Source organism: Plecotus auritus (assembly GCF_963455305.1).
Source record: "Plecotus auritus genome assembly, chromosome: 9".
Lineage (NCBI taxonomy): Eukaryota > Metazoa > Chordata > Mammalia > Chiroptera > Vespertilionidae > Plecotus > Plecotus auritus.
Genome location: NC_137783.1, coordinates 102,187,375 through 102,214,461, shown reverse-complemented (window position 1 = coordinate 102,214,461; position 27,087 = coordinate 102,187,375). Strand labels below are relative to the sequence as shown.

Below are 27,087 nucleotides of genomic sequence, written 5' to 3'. Positions count from 1 at the left end.
GGATGACCTTCCAGACGAAGCCGGGGCTGCAAGGGAAGTCCGGGTCCTGGGTGCCTGCTGGTGGCCAAAGGGAAGCCAGGGTCCCCGGTGCCAGAGGGAAGCCGGTGCCGGCAGCCTGGGGAAGGAAGGCCTACTCTTGCACGAATTTCGGGAATCGGGCCTCTAGTACACACATATCTATATATATATTTACATATATATTGGTTAGAACAGCAGCCTGGTTCATAAAAGTGCAGTAAGTGTTACTGTTCTTATTATTGCCCCATATAAGTAAAAAATATTTGCAGAGTAATCAATAAGAATTCTAAGGCAATTAGAGAGTATATATATAATTTAACATTCTAAATAGCCAAAATAAAGTGCTTTGAGTGGAATCCATGTAAGAAAGCGTCAGTTTCTCAAAAGAGCAATTTTAAGAATAGAAAGCCAGCATGGAAGTTGTCATAGTATTCCTTTGTTCAGATTACATTTGCAACACTTACACATATTATCACATGTCATTTGATCTGCCCTCATTTAACATCTGAAGAAACTGAGGCTCAGAGAGTGGAGTTGTCTAAATTCATGCAACTAGTTATGGTGGGATCAGTATTCAATCTCTAACTTTTGATTCCATAGCCTTAGCTCTTTTCATAATTTCCAGCTGGAACTATGAATTGGAATATAGAAAAATGCTTATAGTTATAGATGAAAAGGACAAATCTCTAGAAGGAAGCTAAAAAGAAACGAATATGGAAACAGATACAAAGAACAAATACAGAAAAGCAGGTGGAGTATTTTTATAACTGAGTGACAGTGTCAGCAGGAAACCTAGTGGCACTTTTATTTCAGGCCATCTGGTCTCATTAGAAGAGGCAGAAAGTACACTGGGGAAACTTTGACCCTTGCTCCCTTCTGTGAGTGAAGACAGCCATGATGTGGTCCTTGTGGACAGCTCATGTGACACAGTGTAGGGATATGGGTACGTTACATATTTTCCTTTCACAGGAAATTTTTTCTTTAGTCACAAGGTGAGTTAGTTCTGTTCCAGGCCTGTATCACCTCAAACCTGATCTGTAAGGCAAACTTCCTGACACTGTTTTATTTTACTTTAATCTAGAGTTGAAAATATTAGTATCATTAATTTTTTTCTTTTGGAACAGATAGAAAGATGAAATGTGTCTAGGGTAGAAATCTTACTTGGTTCTCTTTTTTGTCATTTGTAGGAAGATGACTCTTCTTTTGAGTCAAGCAAAGAGAAGAAGCGAGTGAAGAAAAAAGTGTCTTCTGGGGGTGTTTTTGTGAGAAGGTACTAATCAATGAAACGAATTTAAATAAACTTGCTTGATATCTCCTTTATTTTAAAAATTGATATGTTAAACTCTTCTAAAGTTACTCTGATATACAATTACTCCAATTCTTAAGGCAGAAATATGTTACATAACCTCAAAGGAATTGTTAAAATTACATGTACTCAGTTGTATTCCCCTCCCAATATATCCTCTTTATAGTTATGTAGGCAAGTCAAGATTTAGATTTATGAGTAATTAATTTAGCCAATATTCACATAAACTTTAAAATATAATATTAAAGTTTCCAAAGAAATACAATTCTAGATGTTAAAATTATGATAGATATTAAAAATTTTTAAAAATTCTATTATAGCTTCATAATAGATTATGTTTCTCTTATTTTCTAGAGAGTACCTTACTACTAAGGTACATGTGTTTTTTGTTTTGTTTTTTAACTTTTCAAGTGACTTGACTTTTAGAAAGCATTTGGACTTGGGAGAAAATGCAATATAAGAACAGTAAGTTTTAGAAAAGGCCAACTTTGCAATAACGACCAAATATCTCACTCAGGAAAGTTTTACAGAAATGAAGACCAGTACTTGTAAAAGAATTTTAAAAAACACGTGTGCTTACTAAGAATACCCATGTATATAACCTGCTTTAAAATTCAACCATTGTTCTGTCTTGCAAGCTCTCTAAGAAAGGAATGTAGAGACGAGGCAAATTGGGCAGAATAAAAAATACATGGTTTTATTGTTTTTTCCCCAACTTAGCTGACTAAAAAAAAAAGCAAGTTCTGACTTCAATTCCCTCCCTTTTCCTACCCGACCCCACCCCTTGACCTAGAAAAGATTTGTCACGCTCCTGGGGAAATTGTCTAGATCCTGTTTCCCCCTGAAGATCTGATGGCTAGCTTTGGGCTTCACTGACAGCAGCTTCTTGCTGTACATCAGACTGTCCACCCTCCAGGCCCTGGCATGTACCTTATAAGGAGGCTAAAGGCTAATTGGACCCTGTTTCACCAGTTTGCTCTGACATGAGTGCATGTTATTGCGAAGACCAGTACAGGGCTGGTCAAGGGTCTGTAAGCTAGTATTAAACCCTTTTCATAACCTTTAGTCATTATTGTTAGTTTTTCTGTGGTTTCCAAAAGGTTTTCAATCTGTAGTAATAATAGTTGTCAACATTTATTGGGCACTTACTATGTGTGCGATCTGTGCCAAATCCTTTACAAATACTCTCTCAATTCTCACAACAGTATGTGATAGATGCATGGAGGTTAAATAATTTGCCCAGAACCACACAGCAAGAGGGAGCCAGGATTCTAATCTTAGCAGGGAAAGTTCAGAGTCTGCATTCTTCTTAACCACTGCTAGAATTCACAAATCCAACATTTTTCTCATATTCTGGGACATATAGCCTTACTTTTTCCTTCTAACCTGGTGACCCTATCGTTAAACTCAATCCTAGAACTAGTCTGTTATAATTACTCCAGTTTTCTCAAATTGATGTCTCTAGTCTCTCTCTGAACAAATGAGGTAGGAAATAGCAGAGGTTCCCTGGTTGTTCTCCAATATCTACCCTCCCCTTTTTCTACAATGTTAGGATTTACCTGGGTTTGTGGCTGCTCAGGATAAGGATGTACTTTTCAGCCTCCTTTGCATCTAAGATACTAAGTTGTGGCCCATAGTGTGTGAGCAAAAATGGTGTGTGTAACTTTAGGGTCATTCTGCTGAAGGAAAGCGTTTGCCCACCTCTTGCCCATTTCCTCTTCTGGAATGTGGATGTGGTGCTGAGTCATTGGACCTTGAGAATGAGGCAATACAGGGATGTTAGAGCAATAAGATAGGTCGGAGGCTGGCCCCTGAGACATAGAGCTGACATACTAGTGCTAGAATGCTTACACTTGGATTATAAGTAAGAGAGAACTAAACCTCTATGTTATTTAAGCTACTATTATTTTGGGTTTATTATAGCAGCTAAATTGTAATACAACCCCTAAATTACATGTGTTTGATTAGCAATCACAAAAATATATTATCCTCATGTTATCTGTGGTGTTTTCCAACACTAACAATCAATTCTCTGAGTTTTTTTGGACACCAACTGGTGTTCAACAATTCAATTTGGACATCAACTACCCAGAGTTAGCATTAGACTCCACAAGTTAAGGGCTCAGTCTCACTAAACTGCCTCCAATTCAGACACCATTTCCAAGTCCCAGGTTGTCATGGATACTTCTGTTGTTCATCTGGGGTTCCCATATCATCCTCCCCAGGTTCAATAATTTGCTAAAATGACTCATGGAACTCAGGAAAATATCTCAGAAACAGCCAAATGGGAGATGCACAGGTGTGTGAAGCTTCCATGCCCTGTCAAGAGTGTTTCACCCTCCTAGCACCTCGATATGTTTACTGGATTGGCGATTGGTGATGGAACTTTCAATGTTCAGCTCTTCTTTCCTTTCCTCTCCCTGGAGGTTGAGGTCAGGGGGAGGGGAGACTAAAAGTTTCAACTCTCTAATCATGCCTTGGTCTTTCTGGGAACCAATCCCCATTCTGAAGCTACATAGGGGGTCCTAGCTACCAGTCACCTCCACATAAAAAAGACACTCACTCTGGAGATTCCAAGTGATCAGCTCTATCACTCCAGAAATAACAAGGAATTTATGAGCTCTGTGCCAGGAACTGGGGACAAAAACCAAATATATATTTATTAGCCACATTATAGTAAAGTAAAAAAAGTAAAAATATATAATATAAAGTATAAAAGATGTCAAAAGAGATATAAGTAGAAACGCTAATATTTTCCCTCATGCCTCAGTAGATTGTTTGTCCATCTCTAGGGTACTGAGTAAGAACATGAGATTTGGAGTTTATATCACTTACCTGCTGTGTGACCCTGGCAAGTTACTTAACTTGCTTAGCTTGTTTATTTAGCTATAAAATGAGGATAATACCTGCCCAAGAGGATTGCTGTGAAAAATAAGTGAGTTGATACATATTTTCTTTTAGCATATTCACTGTTATATAGTCACTAGTCTACGAAATGGTAATCACTTATTTCCTTGTTGGTGGCCCATAGCCTTTTCTACTGCCTCATTTCTCTTTATATTAAAAAATATGTAAAACTTTTGAATATTTAAAACTTAAGATGTTACATATCTAAATTCTTAACAATTGATAAAATGGGCATTATAAGCCTTAAATTGTTTTTCAAATATGGTGAAAGGTTTTTACTGACTCTTAACTAGTCCTTACATAATATTGCCTGGTCTACTATCACCAAATAGTTTGAATGGGCAAGTTAGGATCTAGTCTATGGCCATAAACAAGATGAAGGTAACTAATCCTCTTGGAGACTTATCACCTACATAAAATGCTAAAAAGGTTTAGTGTTCTCAGAAACTCTATAAATGAAACATTCTCATCACACCCATAATAAAATATTTAAAATATTAACAAGTTGGATTAAGATTGAGATCTATGCATATCACTTATTTCACAGGCATAAGAAGTACCTCATATATACTTAGAGGCCTTTGGGTAACTCAGAGTTTAGTATAAGAAATAGATGTACAATAGCTATTTTATAGTGGGTGCAAGTGCTGGAATAGAGGGGTAGTTTTGAGATACCTGGGAACACAATCCTCTCATATTTCACTTCAGATATTTCTATTCCCTAAACAAAAATCTATCTAAACTCCAAAACTAATATAAAAACGAAGTCTCCATGGAAAAGGTATAGAATCTAGAAGTAATGGGAATTGGGGATGGTGTATATACTTCTTCCATTATTGGATGCAAAGCACTTCACTTGCTAAATCCCTACAGATGGAACACATCTATTTTACTATTAATGGCTGTGAACTGGGAATATGCATCTTTGTTTTGGTTTGAGGAGATCCAATAAATGGCCACCCCCTCCTTCCCATCTGGATTGTGAACCTAATTGAGATGAAGAATAAATTGAATTGATAGAGAGTCCTAAATAGTACCTTTTTCTATATATATAAAAGCTTAAGCGACCGTTATGACCCGTTGACTGAATGACGGGTTGCTATGACACGCACTGACCACCAGGGGGCAGACGCTCAACACAGGAGCTGCCCCCTGGTGGTCAGTGCACTCCCACAGCCAACCTAATCTCCCATGGCCAGCCAACCTCCCATAGTCCCTCTGCCTGGACTGGACGAGATGGACTGGGAGAGATGGCCCTGATCAGCCCAGATCGCTGGCCAGGCCAAGGGACCCCACCCATGCATGAATTTGTGCACTGGGCCTCTAGTTTACTATTAAAACTAATATTGGAGAATATAGTTTAGTTCTTCAGTCCAATAAATTTCCTATCACTGAACCACAGAATTGGATAAACTTATTCACCCTGCAACAAGCAACATTGTACTGGGGTAGGCTTCACTCTGCAGAGACTGAGCCTGATCCCACAGGAGCAGAACAGAATGAATACTCTCTGACGACAAGCTGGTCCCAAACAGGACTGGGGAGGAAGTGGCAACACAATGCAACAACTTCAAGTTTCTATTTTCTGGTGGTTTGATATCTAGAGCTTACCAACCAAATTATTTTCAGAGTGTTACTTGGGTCCTGTTTCCCCTTTCACTTCACTTTACCTGGGGCAGGTGGATGAGGGGAGGAAGAGTGATGACAATAACGTTATGCTACTGGAGTTTCATGTGGAGGAAAGAAGTATGCCCTCTCAATATTTTATTATAAATTGTAACAAATTAATAATTTGCTTGTTTCCTGTCTTCACTAAGATAGTCTAAGAAGGAAAACTGCGTTCACCTTTGTGCACAAGCGGACCAGCATGTTGTCTGGTACTCAGTAGGCATTCTTATTTATTCAGTGAACAAACACATTGTAGAATTTGTTACAGTGGAGCCTTTTGGTCCTTATTTATTAAATCAATAAAAATTTATCTACAGTGTGCCAAGATAATTCTGAGATGGAAATGAATCAGGACGTCCCAGGATATTAAAATGGAGTTTTGCTTTGAAAACAACCCAGTAGTTAGATCTGTGAAGAACATTTAGTTGGAGAGCCTCTGATTCTCATTCATTGGACCATATGGGCCAGTCTTTGACTTCTCTAGTCTGCAAATTCCTTATTTATAACTAAACAAATGATGGGGTTATTTTTAACATTTTGAATAAATAATGGATTATCAAACTTTTAAAGCTATTGCCAAGGCATTATGAAATCTTTAGTACTTCCTGGACTTGGCTTTTTGATGGTTAGAACTAAAGGTCTGAGTTGAACATATTTTGTACTTTCCTTGGAACTACACATATTCTATTAATAGATACTATTACATAAGGAAAAATATATAGTAGACCCAACAGCAATAAAACCAAAGTATGAGTTTCTTGAGAGTAGGGATTATATATCAATAGACATTTATTGAACTTAACTGTCATAAGAAAAAGCTTTATTTTAAGCAATAAATTTGAAGTATGGACAAACAAGTTTTTGTGAATCAAAAAATTTAAAAATATATGTAATAATCAGGGCTCAAGATTAGCAACTCAACAGATTTCATATTAAGTGTCATACACTTGTACTAGGGCACACATTTAAAAATTTTAAATTTGTTTTTAATTGTTCAAAAATGTATGCACCCTATGTTCATAGCAGTGTTATTTACAATAACTAATATCTGTAAACAGCATAAGTTCCCATCAGTAATAAGTGGGAAAAAAAGCTGTGGTACATTTATACAGTGGAATATTGAGCTGTAAAATAGAAGGATCTCTTACCCTTTGCAACAGCATGGATGGACCTGGGGAATATTGTGCTGAGTGATATAAGCCAGTCAGAGAAAGACAAGTATCACATGATCTAGCTTATATGTGGAATCTAATGAACAAAATAGTGACAAAAAAAAAAAAATAGGTCCAGATGCATGGATGCATGGAACAGACTGACAGATCTTAGAAGGGAGAGGGATAGAGGGACGGGAAGAGATTAACCAAAAAACTTATATGCATAGCCTTTGGACACAGATAATAGTGTGGTAAAGGCCTAGGGTGGAACGGGGCCTGGGTAGAGGGGGGGGGGAGTAGGAGGAGAATAGAAAACATCTGTCATACTATTAACAATAGAAAACAAATTAAAATTGTTTAAAATTGTTTTTAATTGTTCATTATAAAAAAATCTCCAGCTATATGGTAAGTCACTTTAACAATCCAAACAACTTTCTTATAATATTTTATTAAATATGAAAAGGTAATTGTGTAATAGTTATCAGAAAAGTTGCATAACAAAGTATGTAGGCAGCAGATACCAAAGAAATCCTATATGATTTACACAGTTATTCAAGCAAACACGAAACTCCAGTTCAGTTTCTATAAACTATCAAAAGGATAAAGACAAAAGGCCCTTCTATCTCAAATTAACCAGGTTTTGAATGGCAGCTTTTCAACATAATAAAATAGACATAAAAAAAACACAAACTACATTTTCTTATTCTAAAACATTTTTTAGTCCATACGTACTTTGAATAATCTTGTTGTATTAAGTTTTGCTACAACTTTCAATGTTCAAAGTAAATCTATCCTACAGTGTTTTAAGAAGTCAATGGAAGCAGTAGTAGAAGCATAATATAGTTGTTTCACTGCTATTTCCAGAATCTGTAAAATCCCAATGCTATTGCCAGGCAAGTGAACACTGAGGCTGTAAACAGAAGGAAACATGTTACAGTAGGTCATGCATTTGTGATTACTTTTTTGCAGAGAGAAACAGAATAATGTTATCTTCAATTTAAATGAACAAAAAACAAAGGGAATCCAATCAATTTTGTATCTTAGGTTTTTCATTTACCAGTAAATGAAGCTAAAGATAAAGGATATCCTTTAGGGCAGGATACCAATTCTTCTTAAAAGCTTTCTGTATTTTAAACCCAATAAAGGATGACAGTAATTTAAAAATGTAGGTCATATGTCAGAATGTATAAATTGTTTAAATCCATTAATATTAGCATTAACAGTGACAACAATTATGAACTTTAATTTCAGATCTTAGAAGTGAAAAACTATTTCACTTATATTTAAAAATTATGTAGTTAAGTTAGTAAAACTGACATCAGATCATCCATGAGAAAATTTGCCTTTTCAATACATTTAAAAATAAATTTTCTCACAAATATTAAAATTCATATTAAAAACATAAATAAAAAATTGTAATGAAACCTTTAAAAAATCTCAGTGAGGTAGAAGCAAAGGCAGAACAAGCATCAGACTTTAACAGTTAATATACCACCTCTCTTTGTTACATCATTCTGGACAAAAAAACCCTTCCTGTTCTTAAGCAGCTTAATCTGGGTGAAGCTTTTAGGGACTCCCTAGTTTCTTGTTTGTTTAAACAGCCATGACTTTTTTATGTCCATGCACAAAGATGTTTATTACATCATTATTTATATAGAAAATATTGGAAATTATCTATAATAGAAGTAATCTATGATGCCATTAAAAATGACATGTACTCATAGAGTAAAAGACTAAAAAAATACAATAACATGTCTGTAATGATTATTTTTAATTGATGGGATTATGTGTGATTTTAATTTTCTTCTTTATAATTTTTAAACAGCCATGACTTTTAAAATAGAGAAACTGAAATGAAGGGCAAACTTCAACTAAAGACAAAAGAAATAGCCTTTCGTAGTAAAGCTATCCTAATTTTAATGTATAAAATGATACATTATCTCATTTGATCCCACTACTTATTGAAACTTCGTTAATGACAAGATCATTTCCTTAATTTTAAGAAATGGGATTAGGTCTCCTTAAGACACATAGGAAATGAGGACATTTGAGAAGAAAGTATAATACTAAGAGTTTCTTGTCTTGATCAATTAGACATTCTCCCATTTGATTATGCTACTATTTACCATCTTCCAAGCAGTGTGCTGAGGAATGATTACATAAATTACCTTATTTAACCATAATTAAAATCCTATGAGGTAGGTGATATCATTCCCATTGTATAAATGACACAAGTCCAAAGCTATATTGCTACCAGTGGTGGAACCAGGACTCAACACTAAGTGTTCCTGATTCCAAAGGAAACCATTCTATTATCCTATTTATCCCTTGTCACCTGAAGGACTCAATCTAATTTGTTAATTTGGGGGCTACATAGTGCTATCTGGTATATTCTTGCTAACACAAAGAGCTAAGTTGTCTTAGACTACTAGTGAGTACTTCATTGTAAGGAAGGAGGTATTTCATTCCTTTATTAGAAAACACAATGTGTGGGAACCACGCCAGGGTCCCCAGCTAGTCCAGGCCAATGGGAACACAGAAGCCTTGTTGTCAGCACACCAGAATGGCCAAGGCCTCTCTAAGCATAAGCCTAATTGGGGTGTCCAAGGCCAAGATACCATGAGTGGGTGCAAGAACACATGGTACACTGTGCCCTTCTATAGCCAAAATATGATTGATGAAACTATTGGCACGAAGCCATCTTTGTCTAAGGAATAATATAAAAGGATATTACTAAGGCCAGGGTGCTGGGCAGAGCAGAGGCAAAAGAGCTCAGATACAGCTACCATGTTCACCAGCCTGTGCGCTGGGCAGGGGAGATAGGAGACACTACGGAGCCAGAGAGGCTAGAGAAGCTGCTGAGGCAGAGAGCTTAGGCACCACTAATATGTAAGGCGGTGAATCTAGGGGGCAGCGTGCGGCTGCTCAGATAATAGGTGTGGGTACAGGTGTGTGTGATGCTGCTTTGTGGGAAATATATATCTGTTCACCAGCCGGTGTCCGGCTGCCTGCCTGTGTGGACTTTGCTATGAAGGACTGTTTTGCTTGTATAGGACTGTTGTGCCACTGACTTCTGCAATAAAGACTTCTTATACACTCACAACTTATCATGGCTTCTCCATCTAAGACCCAGTGTCATAGGAGGTCCAGCCCTAGACCAAGGGGCTCGGACCCAATACCTATTGTACTCGTGAACAGAGGATAAAGGAGGAACTTGGACTAAGTCCCCAACAGTTAGTACAGTGGCAGGGTTCGAGAAGGAGCCACCCCTGGTGTAGTCTGGAAGAACTTAGAAGAATATATGGACTCAGGACAACTCGGAGCAGCAGTGCTGAGTAGTGCTCTTGCTGTCTCTGACACAGTGGTTACTGTATTTAAGTTTCTCATTTCTGCTGTCAACTGTTACTTCTCATTGCTATCATTGTGCCAACCCAAAATTGCTTTCAAATTTGTTGTTTATCTTTTAGGGCCTATCTGAGACACTTCCTTTGGGTATATAAAATGCATAGGTGAGCCTGTGCCTGGTACATTTTAAGTTCTCTGTGTTAGATTTTACTACTTATCTGCCCAGAACAGAATTTGCCACATTAACTATAGATTAAATGGAAACTGCCATCTTACAGCTCTAGTTTCCTTGACAATAGTGATCTGGGTCAAAGGGTGGTATATGACTCAAGATGGCCATTCAGATCCCTTCCCTGGGATTTTCTGAATTGGAACTAAGGAAAAGGATAATTTTTCATGGTTGGTGAAACTGGAATATGAGTCTGGTGGCCATGTTTATAATCCCATGGAGGAAGCTGGTTTAAGAAAATGAGACAGATATTCAGAGACAAGATACAGAGAAAGTTGTGATTCCAATTATCCCTAGGCTGAAGCTATACCTCTGCATTTCTTCCATAATTCAATATGTAAATTCCCCTTTATGCCTAAGCTAGTTCAAGTTCAAAGTATAATACTTGAAATGAACAGCACCTTGGCTGATACATGCCAGGAAAACAGAATTATTAAGGTTAACATTTTAGAAGGATTTCTTCTATAAGGGAAACACAAGATCTTTACTGCTGGGATTTTATTAGTATTTTTTCTGTGTTTGTGATTGAATTCAATATGTGAATCTCAGGTATGTGGAGTAATACTGTCTTACTGGCAACATCTCAGGTATTCTAGAACCCAGTGGATCCACTCATGACATTAACTACCCACCTGCTGGGAGTGTGGGATTCAGATTTCCTAAAAGGCTTACCAGTAACAGCAGCAATAAATAGTTGGAGAAGAAAGGAGGAGGAGAAAGACAATAACTTTAGAATTGTTGGTTGCAAATCCTCATTGAAAAAAGGAAAGGAAGACAACTTAGGAAAGGTACTTTTCCAAACAATGACTTGCTAATTTCTTTTTTGTGTGTGTGTGTGTGTGTGTGTAATTATATATAATTTAATCCATGTAAATTGAATTAAAAAATGTTACAGCACATAAAAAAATGGTAATTTGGAGCAAGAATTTTCTCTGCCAACTTGCTAATTTCTTTTGCTTCTGCTGCCATTAAATTGCTTAGAATCAGCCTTGTATAAATACACTACTGAATGAAAGTCTGATGGAGACCATCACCTTCTTCACACTGAGTATAAAAGGGATTTTATTTTTATCTAAGATATTATTTTAGTAAATACTCTAGAGGAAGCTAAGTGGAATTTGAAGCTCTCCCTAAACTGGAGTGCTTTAAAAATCCATTTTGAAAGTGGAAACGAACTGGCTGTTTGGAAATTTTCCCTGAGCATTACCACTGAATTGATCTCTAGTTCCAGAGACTTTGCTAGAATGGGGGTTTCCAAAACTTGTTTTCCCTTTAGAACTCTTTCTTCAAATGAATCTTTGGCAGAAGCCCAATATTTTAAAAAGATAGAAGCTGAGGCATTCAAGTTGAAGAAATAAAGGGGGTGCACCACTGAAGGCCGGGGGCTCCATCTTCACTCCTACTGCCACCTCAACATCATTAGTGGCTGCCCAGAAAACCACTGATAGTATAAATCAGCAATTTTGTTTTGGACAGGAGTTCAATAATATGAAAATTTTTAAATGTGCACATCTTTTAAACACGAAAGTATAGATGTGCAAAGCAATTTATACAGAGATACTAGCATGAGGGCACAAAGGAGTGTGTGTGTGTTTACTCAAACACAAACATATATATGGCTGTTCAGTGCATTGTTTTTAATAATGAAAAACTGGTAGCAGAAAAGTTGTCTGTACAATATGATCTAGTTATTATTTTTAAAAATTGTAATGTTTATATAAAGAAGAGAAATCCTGGAAAGATATATACTACTAACAGTAAATACCTATGAGGGAGTAAAAAGCTTTTACTTTTACTATATTGTTTCTGAATTACATGAATCACTTATAAGGAAAATATATTACTTTTTATAAGAAGAAATAAAAAAGTACTATTTGGCTAGGGCAGTGGTCGGCAAACTCATTAGTCAACAGAGCTAAATATCAACAGTACAACAACTGAAATTTTTTTTGAGAGCCGAAAACCGACTTCTGCGCATGGGCCACGAAGTTTCAATAGCACTGTATGTGCGCCCCTGCACGTGGTATTTTGTGGAAGAGCCACACTCAAGGGGCCAAAGAGCCGTATGTGGCTCGCGAGCTGCAGTTTGCTGACCACTGGGCTAGGGCATTTTTCCTACCTCCTTGGGGTCCTATAATTGGTTCAGGTCCCATGGTACTTGAGGCACCTAGTATGGGACAGATAATCTAATATTGGGGTAGTATCTGTGCTCAGTCAATTGGATTCAAGGTAGGAGATATTTCCCCCCTTTGCTTGCTATAATTTTTAATGGCCTACATATATTTTAGCTATAATTTCCTGTAAGTCCACTCAAATACTGATGGAAGAGCACAGCAATAAAAATAACATTTTTTCATTGTAGAATACCTAGTTAATCTTTGCAGCATTTTGTACTTGTGTTTATATATTTATTCATCCATGTTTTTTCCTATTAGTAAGTTGCAAAGTTGACTGTTAAACTTATATCCTAATCTTATTGCCTTCCAAACTTAGATTCTTCACACACTGCAGGGACCAAGCAATAAAGGAAACCTCCATTTTTTCTTCTTTGCTGGCCATGGTTACCTTGGGAGGTAGGAGCTGACAGGTCTGATAATCAAATGACAATAATTCTTTTCTCTGACAAACACAGCCTTACCTGCAAGATAACGAATTGTCTCAAGCTTATTAGATTCCATTAGTGTTTTTAAAGAAGCAATTTCAGTGTCAATTTTATTACTGGTCTCTGAAATAATACTTTTGGTTATGGTATCCTGTAATAAATGAGAATAAATACAATTAAGTTTTGTCCTCAATATATTACTGGGAAAATATTTACATTAAAATATTATTTATGGGTGATTTTGTGTATTACAATAGTCTTTTTTAAATCCTCACCCAAGAATATTTTTTTCCATTGATTTTTTAGAGAAGAGTACAAGAAAGGGAGAGCGAGAGAGCAAGAGAGAAAGAGAGAAACATTGATGTGAGAGAGACACAGATTAGCTGCCTCCCGCATATACCCTGATTGGGGCCGGGGATTGAACCTGCAACTTAGGTATGTGCCCTTGACTGGGAATTGAACCCGAGACCTTTCTGTCTGCGGCCAATGCTCTACACACTGAGAAAAACTGGCCAGGGCTTTTTTTTAAAAAAAATGTTTTTATTGATTTCAGTGAGAGGGAGAGAAGGATAAAAACATCAATGATGAGAGAGAATCATTCATTGGTTGCCTCCTGCATGCCCCTCACTGAGGATTGAGCCCACAATCTGGCCATGTGCCCTGACCGGGAATCAAACCATGACCTCCTGATTCATGGGCCAACGCTCAACTACTGAGTCACACCGGCCACAAAAATCTTAATTGGGGCAACAGTTAAAAGCAGTGTGATATTAAGAAAAAACATTATGTGAATATTACAGACTAAAAAAAAAATATTCCTTCTACTTTGATATTTGGAGAACATTTATTAGGATTATCACATTCTGGATACCTCCTACTAAAAGCCTCATAGTAAATTATTTGAGGCTTAAATATATAAGAGGATAAACTAAGAAGGAAAAAATTAACCGTATTTTTCTGTGTATAAGACGCCCCCATGTGTAAGACGCCCCCACTTTTCCAACCCAAAATTAAGAAATCAATATTTTAAACATTGTGCTGTTTTTCCTCTTAAGGTTTTCTTCTTTTTTGGTATCTTAAGGAATTGTTTTTCCTGTTTTCTACACTCAGTGGGAAGAGGTCCAAATTGTCTCTCTGAAGCTCTATTTCCATGCTCTTTTGCATAGCTGATTACATTCAGTTTGAATTTTGCAGAGTAAGACAATCGCTTACCGGTATTTATCTTTTTATTTTTTGACATCTTTATGGGCTCAGAATGCTCCGGTCCCTGTTGCATCTGTGCACTCTCCACCTCCAATTACAGCATCAGCTGATGTCAGTAACAATAAGGTTCGTGATTGGAGGAAGCCTGTTTGACAAAGTATGGGCAGCTATGCACTGCACATGGCTGACTTCTGTGTATAAGACGTTCCTCGATTTTCAGTCTAATGATTTTAGAAAAAAAATAGCGTCTTATACAAAGAAAAATACCGTAGTCACTGAACTATCACTTTATGTATAAAAAGGCTAAGATAGTTAAAAATTTAAGTACGTTTTGCAGAAGAAAAAACGTGACCAAGTTTATAATGTGAACTGGCACCAACATTAAAGGAAATGGCAGAAATACTTGTTGGGTAACACTGAATGCTATGTGTATAGGAGCTAAGAGATGGGAAGAGAGATGGTACTGAGAGCTCAGAAATTAGCTCTGAAAGAATTATTACATTTCCTTATCTCCTTTATCTGGCCAAGAAGTAGGAAGACAGAACAGGATGCTAAGAAGGACAAATGGAACCTTCCCTTCTATTAAATTAGAAGCAAGAAAGAGTGCTATCTCTTCTGTTAGAATGTAGACCAAATGGCTTTTAACTTTTAAGAAAAGGACTAGGCAAAGCCAGAAAGCTGGGTTTTACTCAAGTCACAGAGATTAATGATTACAATTCAGGATTACTGAGAAGGTAACCATTAACAATGAGTATGGGGTTTAAAATCCAGGTTCATATCCCAGCTCTACCGCTTATTAGCTGTGTGACCTTAACGTCCCTGTGCCTCATTTTTTAAATTGGTAAAAAGGAAATAAGACTGCCTGCCTCACAGAGGCTGATGTAAGGATTAAATAACAGACAAAAGTAAAGCAAGTAGAACAATATCTAACATAATAAGCACTCATTAAATATTTACTATTATTTTTTTAAAATTTAAAGATAATTTAACCTAGACACTTAAATACTAATTATAAATCCTTTTTTTTTTTTTATATGAAAGTAATTTAGTTTGGAAAAAGTATGCTACCAGGAAAGCTTGGTGCTGACTCAGAGGTCACAGCTCAGGTACTATCACGCACCTGGTGGCATTACCCCCAGTGCTGGTCAACCATAAAAGCTATGAGGAAATCATGGATTCTTTAGGGCTAGCTGTTTAAAGTCCAAACTTATAACATGATACACATAAAAGCAGGTATACAAGGCCTGAGAGCTGTACAAAAGAGAAATTTTTACATACTAACTTACCTTTTTGGTAAATTCTGTGGTTGCTTCCATAAGTTTCTTTTCTTGATCTGTAAACTAAAGGATATGATGCATCAGGAGGTTAAGAAAAAAGACTAAAAGGGATTAAGAAGCAGTAAGTAACCAAGAAAATACATTTAAAAGCACATTACCATATCTGTTACTCTGCTCCTTTCTAGGTTGATATCAAGTTTATTATCTGCTCTGATTCGACTGGTTTCATTCTTTAAAGAAAGTAAAAATATTTAAAAAGTGATCTTGTGATGAGTATTTTGAAAATAATAAAATATTTTAAATGGGAAGAAACATTTCACTTACTATTAATTGTTGCTTAACTTGTTCTAATTCACTCTTCATTTTCTAGATGTAAGAAAGATCACATACAATTGGCATTAAACCAAAAGCCCATATTATGATTTTTCCCCATAAAATTTGAAACCCTAGATTAGCAAAAACTGGATGATCTAAGGATTTTTTTGAATAAAAATAAAAAAGAATAATTCATCATATTTAGAAAATAATTCTTAGGAAAACATTAGAAAATATATTTATATTTTAGTTTTCTACTTCTTAAAACAATTGATAGTCTACAATTAAAACTATTAGTAAATAATCTACTGGATAACAAAATTCCCCTGAATTACAAAAACACATTTTTCTCTTAAATGACTAATTAGTGCAGAATCAAATAAAATGGAAAATGCCACATTACTTAAGGTTCTGAGAACATTATACTATGCGCTATTCTAAAATTGTATATAATATAAAGAGTTCAAATATCTAAGTGACTTATATACATATAAGATACATCTCTTACTCTTTACTATGCAAGAAACTATGCTTTATACATCAAAATATTAGGTATGGTTAAACATATAGTCTATTTTTACCTAAAAATTTATAAATAAATATTTAATAGCCACATAAAATTATTTGGTCCTATTATTCACCAAGTAGACCACTTGTGAAGTCAGTTATTTTATTGGTAATAAACTGGAACTTTTGTCACCTCGTTCTCTGCTCTCAGATTTGCAAATTCACTTTTCTCTAGGATGACCATGTCTTTCCTGATAGAGTCCAAATGAGCCATTAGCTGTTGTACTGTTATTTCCTAGAAAATAAAATAAAATAACAGTGATCTATGGAAAGCCATCCCCTCCCATGGAGTCGTTTTCATGAAACTTCAGTATCATATGCTAAAGATACACTGTCACTTGGCTAAGCAAAACAAAACAACATATAAAACCTATATATCTGAGTTATCAAAATGAAAAGCAACAGGAGATTCAAGGAAGCTAAAGTATTTCCCAGCCCTAGCCAGTTGTGCTCAGTGGTTACAACGTTGGCCTGTGGACTGAAGGGTTGAGGGCATGTACCTCAGTTGCAGGCTCAATCCCTAACCTGGTTGGGGCATGTGTGGGAGGCAACTAATCGATGAGTCTTTCTTATATTGATGTTTCTCTCTTTCTCTGTCTCTCTCCTACCCTTCCACTCTCTAAAAATCAATGGAAAAAATATCCTCGGGTGGGAATTAACAAACAAACAAAAAAATTAAAAAAAGCATTTCCTGAAGCAAAATAAATGTCTGGAAACATTTATGAAAGAATCCCAATAAAATATTTATTTAACATCTATGAGTTCCTCAACAAATATTGTTTTTAAAAATGGCTACATGGAAAGGGTTTTGTTAATCTTTTTACTGCTTTAATTTTGAGGGATTTTCTACCATCAGAAAATTCCAGGGTACTGATTAAGACGCAGAAGTTAAGTAGTAAAACAAAATAGGTAGAAGTATGATTTAAATAACTACCCCCTTGTCAGCATCGTGATTTTTAAATGTCATTTCAATTCTGTATCTCAGCTGAAAACAGATAAAGCAAGAGACACATTGAAACGAAAAAAAAAAAATTATTTTTAGCTATTAATTAGTTGATTTTTGTTAAGCCTTTAAGCCAATTTGTAATTTATCAAAATAAGTTTGCCCATTCCTGGTGGCAACATCATGAGTAAATTAATATAAACATACACACAAAATAAATAAAATAAATTCCTGGGTAACTTTCCTATATTCAGCACTACAAAGAATATGTGAAAGAAAAGGTGATCCCTATCTGATAGATTTATAAGCTTTTGCTTTGCTAAGGAGGGACATTTCTGTAGAAATAACTTTAACACTAAACTTTTTTTTGTTGTTAATCCTTACCTGAGGATAATTTTTTTCCATTGATTTTTTAGAGAGTGGAAGGAAGGGGGAGAGACAGAGAGAGAAACATCGATGTGTCTCTCACATCGATTGGTTGCTTCCTACATGTGCCCCCAACTGGGATGAGCCTGCAACCTAGGTACGTGCCCTTGACCGACAACACGCTAACCGCTGGGTTTAACACTAAACTTCTTAAACTTGGTAGCTTGTTGACTCATTTCTCCTGCTTTACCAAAAGAAAAAGCAGATGAGGACGTAGCCAGGAAAAGGACCCTCTATACCAGGGTATATAAACAATACCAAAAAAGCCTAAGTAAGACCAGGATTACTAGTGGAACTCCCATTTTTCTGGTCACAGTTTGTGGCCAGGAGTTCATTGTTGAGTTTATGGTCCTCCACTGACCAATATGGGCAAGAAAGACTATTTTAAAACTGACTTGACTTTTAGAAAACAGGCTATCACAGTTCCAGATGCGTGACCAAGAAATGACTCAGTTTTCAAAAGGTCTGGAATACACAACGGTCTCCAATAACAACTCCCAGATGGCAGTCAAGTGGAGTAGATGTTAAAAATGTGAGTTCTGGAGTCAAGCTGCCTGGCTTTGAATTCAAATGCTGCCATTTACTGTGAGACTTTGACAAAGTTATTTAATTTCTTTGACCTCATTAGTAAAATGTAAGTAATAACAATACCTACACCTTATTGAGTTATTTGGAGAATTAAATGAAATAGTGAACATCAAATGCTTAATGTAATACTTGGCACATGGTTAGCACTCAATGAATGTTGTCTAATTATTAATATTACCAGAGACAGGGATGTGATGGCTGAAGCAGGCCAGTGTAACACCAATGTTTTGATGTGGAGACGTTTTGCCTTAAATATTAATCCTATCATAAATTATTATTTTTGCTGTGCACAATAAACATCCCTGAGTCTTATGCCTTCTCTAACCTTCATCCTTATTATTGGAAGGAGGGGGTTCATTTCCTTTTTGCAGTTTTACTTTATATAGTCATGAGAATTAGTTCAGAAGTCATTTAGAAGTGGCTCTATGGGCTGTGTTAGTCCTACTCAAAATGTCATTATGAAGGAGTTCTAAAGCATTAAACATAATGTTACCTTTATTTGAATCTTTAATAAAATGTTATTACTGAGACTATGTAGAGAATAGCTGAAAATGTAATCATAGATTTTTTTGTGGAGTCTGAACCTGAGATAAGGAATTGTACTATGACCCTAATAGCCTCTATTTATCTCCATTTCCTCCTTTAAATACAGTTTGTGACTCAACAGGCCTATAAAACAGCACAGGTGTCCATCTTCAAAAACTTGAAATGGAAAAGTATAATCCAATATCAAGTAGTCAAATCTATTAAGTGTAATCACTGTAATTATTATGGAGCCACCAGAGAATATGAATATAATTCAGATTATAAATGAATTCAGAATATAACTGTATTCCCAGATTAAGCAGAGTCGACTTAGTATGGCCCTTCCTGAAGTGATCAAGTATGAAGCTTGTTTGTCTCACGGCCCTGAGCCTCAGCCCCATCCTTCATGACATCTTTGTGCGTTAGTCTATCCTAGAGGTGGGGTCAGCAAGGGGATTAGGCTCAAGGATGGAATGGGATTTCAATGTCACACACCAGTAATAAAAAAAATCAATAGTGTAGCAGTAATATTCTTACATCCGATCCTACATTTTGAATATATGATTAAATGGTCCTAGCAGAAGCACCCCTGCCCGGCCAGACCCAGCCCCCACCAGCTTTCCCTCCACCTCACTCTCCTCTTCCCCTTCCCCAGGTTTTTTTTCCCAGGCTGCTGCCCCTAAGGAGCCTAAAAAAAAGTCCTGGCAACATAAACATTTCTCAAACCAGTTTTAACTCACTAATTACTTATCAGGTAAACTTAAAAATCTGATTTAAGAGTATATTACTTTATTAAAAACTAGAGGCCTGGTGCACAAAATTTGTGCACAGGTGTATATGTGTGTGTGTGTGTGTGTGTGTGTGTGTGTGTGTGTCCCTCAGCCCAGCCTGCGCCCTCTCGCAATCCAGCTTGCAATCCAGAACCCCTTGGGTAGGGTCTCTAGGCCTGGCCGGTGATTAGGGCCTATCAGGGCTTTCCTTCCCCTGGCTGTGGGCAGCTGGCCCCGCCCCCGCCACTGCTTGCCATCTGTGCAGCGGTGCACCCTCTTCCCCCGCCACTGGTTGCTTCCTTCTGCAGGCAACAGGCGCAGGGTGCAATTGCTTGGCTGGCCTGGGCCTAACTCTGTGGGGCGATCATGGGGCGATGGTGGGGCCCCTCAACCAATCGCATCGCACCCGCCTTGGTGCCAGTGTGTGTCATAGCGTGGTTGTCTGGACCATCATTCTGCTGTTTGGTCATCCGGTCGATTTGCATATCACTTTTATTATTATAGACTAGAGGCCTGGTGCACGAAATTCGTGCATGGGGGGGGGGTCCCCTCAGCCCAGCCTGCACCCTCTCCAATCCAGGACCCCTCGGGGGATGTCTGACTGCTGGTTTAGGCCCTAAACCGGGCCTACACCAGCAGTTGGACATCCCTCTCACAATCTGGGACCACTGGCTCGTAACTGCTCACCAGCCTGCCTGCCTGATTGCCCCTTGATTGCCCCTAACTGCCCCCAAGCTGGTCTGGTTGCCCACAACTGCCCCCCCTCCCCGCCAGCCTGGTCACCCCTTACTGCCCCCCTGCTGGCCTGGTCACCCCCAACTGCCCTCCCCTGCTTCCCTGGTCGCCCCACGCAGCCTGCTGTTCAGTTGTTTGGTTGTCCCTCACTAACCCCTCTGCTGGCCTGGTCGCCCCCCCAGCCTGCTGTTCAGTCATCTGTCTGGTTGTTTCTGTTGTGACGGCCCCTGGCTTTTTATATATTAGGATGTCAGTAGCTCCATTAGTTCTTTCAGGATAGCCTGGAGAGTTGGGAGAATGAAACGATTGGCTTTTTCTCAGTAGATTTAGTAGTCTATTATGATTGTGAATAAATTAAGCTAAAATAATGCACATACAAATTTTTAGGTAAGTTAAATTCAGGAGTTGAATATTCTTAATTCTAAAAGTCTAATTGGAAATTATTGTAAATATCTTTAAAAAGCTTTTGGTCCTTCATGACCTTTAATGTAATGAAATTTTATGTAAGAGCTGCTAATTTTACACAAGAAACCCTCTGCAGTGAAATATTTATCTAAGGAAGTTGAAATTTGAAAAATTACAATTTAAAAAATATAACCATAAGAAGATTCTTAAACATAGTGAATTGATTCATGATGACAAACTATGAATTATTTCAGTTAGGTTCACTGAGATTATTCTATTCTTTATATAAACTTGTAGCTTTTGTCCATAGCACCACAATGACAACCCTTGCAAATTACTCAACCTCTCTGATCATCTCTTCAGTGGCAAAAGAGAAAAATTCTACCTACATTTCAAGGTTGTTAGAGTGGTTAAATACTAGTAATACATGAGAAGTCCCCAGCATTGTGCCTCTAACATCTTAAGTTCTTAATAAATGGCATTCTTTTGACTTAAAGGATTTGCGTATCCAGTCAAATTAAAGCATCTTAGCCAGGTGATTAATGAAGTCATTCCCAGCCATATAAGTACCTTCTGGCCTTCTAAGTTTGTGAAAATTAAGCAGAATTTACACATGACTGCAGTAAAATATTTTATTATATAGAAGGATTAGCTTTTCTACTGTGGTGGGCTTTCAACAGGGAAAAAGTTGTTTCACTAATGATCTACCACCATCTCATGATTCTAATAATATAATTATCTCACAATGTAAGATTTGACAAAATTTCATTCTCTGTGTTACCATAATTGTGATGACTATTCTCACTCCTTAATCTTTCTAGGTACTGACTTTACTAAAGGTTTTTTTTTTTAATCTCTTTAGAGAGAACAATAAGGAAGATGCAGGTGTGTGTGGGAGGTCATTGGGCAGACAGAGATGAAGTTATAAAACAGACTAGAGGCCTAGTGCACGAAATCCGTGCACAGGGTTGGGTGTCCCTCAGCCCAGCCTGCACCCTCTCCAATCTGGGACCCCTTGAGGGATGTCCGACTGCCCGTTTAGGACCGATCCTACTGGGATCGGGCATAAACAGGCAGCTGGACATCCCTCTCACAATTCAGGACTGCTGGCTCCCAACTGCTCGCCTGCCTGCCTTCCTGATTGCCCCTAACCACTTCTGCCTGCCAGCCTGATCACCCCCTAACCACTCCCCTTCCAGCCTGATTGATGCCTAACTGCTCCCCTGCCAGCCTGATTGCCCCTAACTTCCCTCCCCTGCAGGCCTGGTCACCCCTAACTGCCCTCCCCTGCAGGCCTGGTCCCCCCACAACTGCTCTCCCCTGCAGGCCTGGTCCCCCCCAACTGCCCTTCCCTGCAGGCTTGGTCGCCCCCAACTTCCCTCCTCTGCTGGCCTGGTCACCCCTAACTGCCCTCCCCTGCAGGCCTGATTCCTCCCAACTGCCCTCCCCTGCTGGCCATCTTGTGGCAGCCATCTTGTGTGTTGGAGTGATGGTAAATTTGCATATTACTCTTTTATTAGATAGGATGGTCTAATGAAAATTAGAAGTGATAAAAAAGAAAATGTTACCTGTTGGGCTTGAGTGACCATCTCCTTATAGATAGTATCCAAGCTGACATTTGATAAAGTGGTTAATGCTGATACAATTGTTTCTGCTTGTGCTTTGTCAAATCCTGTAGGCAGCAAATAGGTATTTATGTATTTTTTAAAAGTGCACATTCTTATCAGAATAGATAGGTGGAATAACTTTCCCTATAAATTGTTAGATATCTGTTTTTATAAAATAGTTACAATAAAAATTTGACAGATTATGCTAAATTATTAACAGCAATCTACAATTTTAATGCCCGCTGTCCACTACCCCAAATCTATATCAACACTGATATTACTAGTCTTATTTATTATTTATTAATTTTTAATTGTACATTTTATTTTGAGATTTTAGTTTTATTTACTTTTTAAATAAGAAATACATTTACATGATGTAAAGTTGAAAATGTATAAAGGGTGAGAGGTCTCTGTTCCAGTTATATTTTACTGCATAGCAAACCACCCCAAAACAGTGGCATACAAGGTAACAAGCAGGTCAGTTCTCCTTCAGGGGTCTCTTTAGTCTTTTTTAAGTGTACAATTGCCATAAAAAATGGTATTGCATTGTTATTTTAATCTGTACTTAAAATTTGCATTTCCTTGGTCAAACATCTTTACATATACTTATTGACTACTGATATTTATTTTTCTGTGAGCTGTTTATAGCTTTTGCCCATTTTTCTGTAAAATTGCTGAACTTTTTCTTATTGATTCATATGGACTCTTTATTAAAACACAGGCTCATTGTCATGTTTCTGTAAAAAAATATTTCTGTAGTCACATCTGTCAGTATTTACTTTCATTGCTTTAGAGCAGCTGTGGGCAAACTACGGCCCGCGGGCCGGATCCGGCTGTTCTATCCGGTTCTCTTGCTCTCCCCTCCGCTCCTTTACTTTGAATTTATATTAGTTCACACAAACACTCCATCCATGCTTTTGTTCCGGCCCTCCGGTCCAGTTTAAGAACCCATTGTGGCCCTCGAGTCAAAAAGTTTGCCCACCCCTGCTTTAGAGTTTTATGTTTTGCTCCCTCTAAAAATCTAAACATATTCTATATTCTAGTACTCTATTATAGTTTTTCTTTCATTTTTTACATTTAGCTTTTAGTAATCTAAAATTTATTTTTCAGTAAGGAGATCATATATATTTTCCCCAATGGCTAGTCAGTTACCATAACTCATTTATTAAATAGTCCTTCCTTTCCCTATTTGTGATACTTTCTTTTTTGCTTGCTAAGCCCATATGTGTGTGTGTCTGATTCCCATTCTATAATCTACTTTTCTATGTGATATTACATAGTTTAAATAACTGTTTTGATATTTGGTCAGTTTTTGTGCTTATTTATTTTCTTTTTTGCTGTTCTTAAACATTGTCCTTGTACTTCCACATGGACTTCAGTATCAGCCTAGAAACTCTTGTGTTTTTCTTTTTTACATAATTGGAATCACTCTATACATGTAATTTTACATAATGCTTTTTCCACTTACATACTTGAACATAATCAAGCAATACCATTTTTTATGACTATAAAATATTCCATTGTCTGGATGGCACTTACATTTAAATAGTGACTCTTAATTGTTCCTAACAGTGATATTGTCTTGACTAGGTAATATATCATGAGTGGTGTTAATTTACTTCTGTCAAGAGATACCCATGTTTCTCACCATGAGTTTCCAAGTCCTGAACCAATGCATGGGTATCAAAAGTTAATTTCCTTTGTTCTAAAGGAGTTATGTCCACTCGCCTTATATCATGTCCTTCTTTGGTTGTGGTGGTTAAGAAGTCTGAAAAGAGAAGACAATATTTTTATTTCTTGTTGTAACTAATAGAAGCAGCATACTTTAGCTTTTAAAGCATTTTCCCCATTTATTTATAATACAGTTCCAGCTCTTCTACTTAGGAATTCTGTAATTTCAGGCAAGATAACTGACTCCTTTGAGCCCCTGACTCTTTTATCTGAAAGTGTCTATCATTATTTGGCATAACAAACATTCAATAAATGTTTCCTTCTTTTAGTATTTAGAAATGTTTGTTAAGAGTCATTCTAAAATAATATACATCAAAAGCTTTGATTATCACTGCCACATCTCTACTGGAGAACATAAATTGCCCAACTTGCCTCAGTGCTCAAGTTTTTTATAGAGCTATGAGAATTTTTAATACCTATATCCCCATCCAAAGTAGCTTTCTGTACTCCCACACTCTTACATATTCAGTTTATTTCCCACATAGTTCTCAGTTCTAATCTGAAATCATGCACCGTTTGTTTCTCTGAATCACAATATAAACTCCATGAGGCCCTGACTCTGTTTTTCATTACTGTGTTGTTGTTTTTTAATACCTAGAACAGTGGTTGAAAAATAGTCTGGCTAAAATATTTTATTGTTGAATCAGTGAATTTGACTTTAAAAGCTGGAGTATTTACTGTTAACACCAAAGCTCTAGGAAGTTTCACATTTTAAAAATATATGTCCTGTTTCAATAAAGCACAAATTTTTAAGGCATGGGGATGATGAGCAAAATCAGACATAACATGTTTTCATTGACTTTATAGGTTAGTAGGGAGGAAATAGATTTTTAAAAAATCTAAATATAAACTCAATTCAAATGATGAAAAGAGTAAGGGGCCACTTAAGGTTTCTCCAACAGATTCAAGAGCCATAACTCAATAAATATGTTGAAGCATTATAATTCACTTATGGTGATGTATTATCAGTATTATATGCACTTCAAAGTTCTCTAAAACGGTTTAATATTGTTTTCATTTGAATATGTAAACAAAGTTCACCTCTAAAAGTTTACACAGATAGGACTGAGATTGGGGTGATTTCCCAGGGTTCAAAAAATGCTACCTCCTTTTTGTAAAGGCCATCTAATGTGCATGCAAGTTAAACACCTAAATATAGAACCAAAGAGGTTGTGAAGGACCCTGGCAGCTGAACAGCCGTCTTATGGGGGAATCAACAACTGCGGTCTTACTGTGAGTAAAATGGAGCAATGCGCAAAACAGCACAAAATACAGTGGGTACTGGTTGGCTCATTTCACCTGGCACTGGAGATTCCAGGTGGACACAGAATGCTAATATTAGTGCCAATCGCCCACTCTGTGGACAACCTTAACAGGTTTAAAAATTGGTGGTGGTGTGTGTGGGGGGGAGGTTCTGAAAACCTCTCTCAGAATAAAGTCAGCTGTCCTTCTGGACACATTGCTAACAGGGGTGCCAACAGTTCAACCTGTAAGTTCCAGGATCCACACTGTTTTGTTTTTGAACGGCTACTACTGATCGCGGAGTACTCAAAATCACAGCGAGCATAAAGCAGGCCTGACATATGCTGCAGCCTCCCAATAACCTGGGCTTGAGGCCAGCACCTACATAACAGTCTAAATTTGAACAGGCCACGGGGGAAATCAGTCTCTCCCGACACCGATTACCTTACGCTGGCACCTGACAGACCTACGAGAGGCGGGGGTCACCGGCTCTATGACAGTAAAAAGGAAAGGAGAGCTCAGAAAGAAGCCTGGCGGGGCTCTCGTGGTGCCGCCGGGCGGGAAAGCCCGGCCTTCAGAGGCTCGCTCTCAGGAGGGGCAGGCAGTCCTCCCCTCAGTCCTTGCCAACCGAGGCGAGGCCCGGCAGCAGGGTCTCCAGCACCAGGAGAGCGCCGGGCAGGAGGGCGTGGCACCCGCACCCTGGTCTCGGGCTCGCTGGAGCATCCTTTCTCTTGGACGCACCCCGACCTCGGGACACGGGGCCTTCCTCACCTCTCCGCAGAGCCGGCGAGAAACGCCCGCGGGGCGTAGAAACCCGGCGGCCCCCGAGGCTTTCAGAACGCAGGAGCCGCCAGACACTGCGACCCCACATATCCCGAGTTTCCCGGTCAGCGGGAGGAAGCGAAAGGCTGGGTGGATCACGCTCAGACTTTCGGGCACGGTAGTTCTGGCGCCGCGAGGATGCTGGGAAATGTAGTTTTCAGGACGCAACAGTGCTGACCAGCGCCAGCTCGCACAGCGGCTCCGCAAAGTGGGGCCTCCTCACAGACGGACCCACAATTCACTGGCATAGGTCAGAGCGGCTCCGCCTCGCCCACCACCCCTTCCCAGCCCCTACGCGCCGTTACCGCCCTAAAGAAGCGGGATCTTGTCTTTGAACCTTCTGGCGCCCGCTTCCTGGCAATGAGGTACAGTTCAACAGCAGAATAACCCTGGAGAACTAGCAGCCATTGCGCCTTTGCGTCTCTGGGAGATGGGAGTCACATTTAGCCCCACAGCAACCTGGGACCTGAAGTCCTTAGCCGCTAGGCCTTCTGGGGGGTGGGAGTAGGGGGGTGGGTCACGTAGAACCCTTCTGGGAAATGTAGTCCAGAGAATTCCTCATTCTTGCTGCCTTACATCCTGCAGCTTCGCCCTCTGGTGCACAGGAGGAGGAACTTGAGCTGGTTGAGTCCCTCTTCAGGGAAACTGAATTCCTCTGCTTCTAGGGTGCATCTGATGATATTCACCACTTATCCCTCTCAG

General features: G+C 38.2%; 2 protein-coding genes across 8 annotated transcripts in view; one reads left to right on the top strand and one right to left on the bottom strand.

Annotated features, from left to right (window-relative positions):
• ANKRD42 (ankyrin repeat domain 42) overlaps nucleotides 1-1,637 on the top strand; it is a 58,502-nt gene extending 56,865 nt beyond the window's left edge. For 4 of the 5 annotated variants that reach the window (XM_080640421.1, XM_080640420.1, XM_080640425.1 and 1 more), the window contains one exon: nucleotides 1,206-1,637. In XM_080640421.1, the coding sequence (XP_080496547.1) occupies nucleotides 1,206-1,295 (90 nt within the window). In that variant the 3' untranslated portion in view covers nucleotides 1,296-1,637. The remainder of the gene's footprint in view (nucleotides 1-1,205) is intronic. The other variant, XM_080640422.1, reaches the window with a different exon arrangement.
• Nucleotides 1,638-6,672: 5,035 nt separating this feature from the next.
• CCDC90B (coiled-coil domain containing 90B) lies at nucleotides 6,673-26,841 on the bottom strand. 3 transcript variants are annotated; one of them, XR_013958994.1, is made up of 10 exons: nucleotides 26,335-26,836; nucleotides 24,239-24,358; nucleotides 22,552-22,655; nucleotides 16,725-16,826; nucleotides 16,034-16,075; nucleotides 15,868-15,939; nucleotides 15,719-15,772; nucleotides 14,442-14,653; nucleotides 13,266-13,380; nucleotides 7,413-7,963 (listed from the first exon to the last, which is right to left on the bottom strand). XR_013958994.1 is itself a non-coding variant. In XM_080640426.1 (9 exons), the coding sequence occupies exons 1-9, from the start codon at nucleotides 26,432-26,434 to the stop codon at nucleotides 7,908-7,910; spliced, it is 765 nt and encodes a 254-aa protein (XP_080496552.1). In that variant the 5' UTR covers nucleotides 26,435-26,841; the 3' UTR covers nucleotides 6,673-7,907. The 3 variants fall into 3 exon arrangements, 2 of the variants coding, with proteins under 2 accessions (XP_080496552.1, XP_080496553.1); XM_080640426.1 differs by lacking the exon at nucleotides 14,442-14,653 and having other exon boundaries at nucleotides 6,673-7,963; nucleotides 26,335-26,841; XM_080640427.1 differs by lacking the exon at nucleotides 14,442-14,653 and having other exon boundaries at nucleotides 6,673-7,963; nucleotides 24,319-24,358; nucleotides 26,335-26,824.
• Between the last annotated feature and the right edge of the window lie 246 nt (nucleotides 26,842-27,087).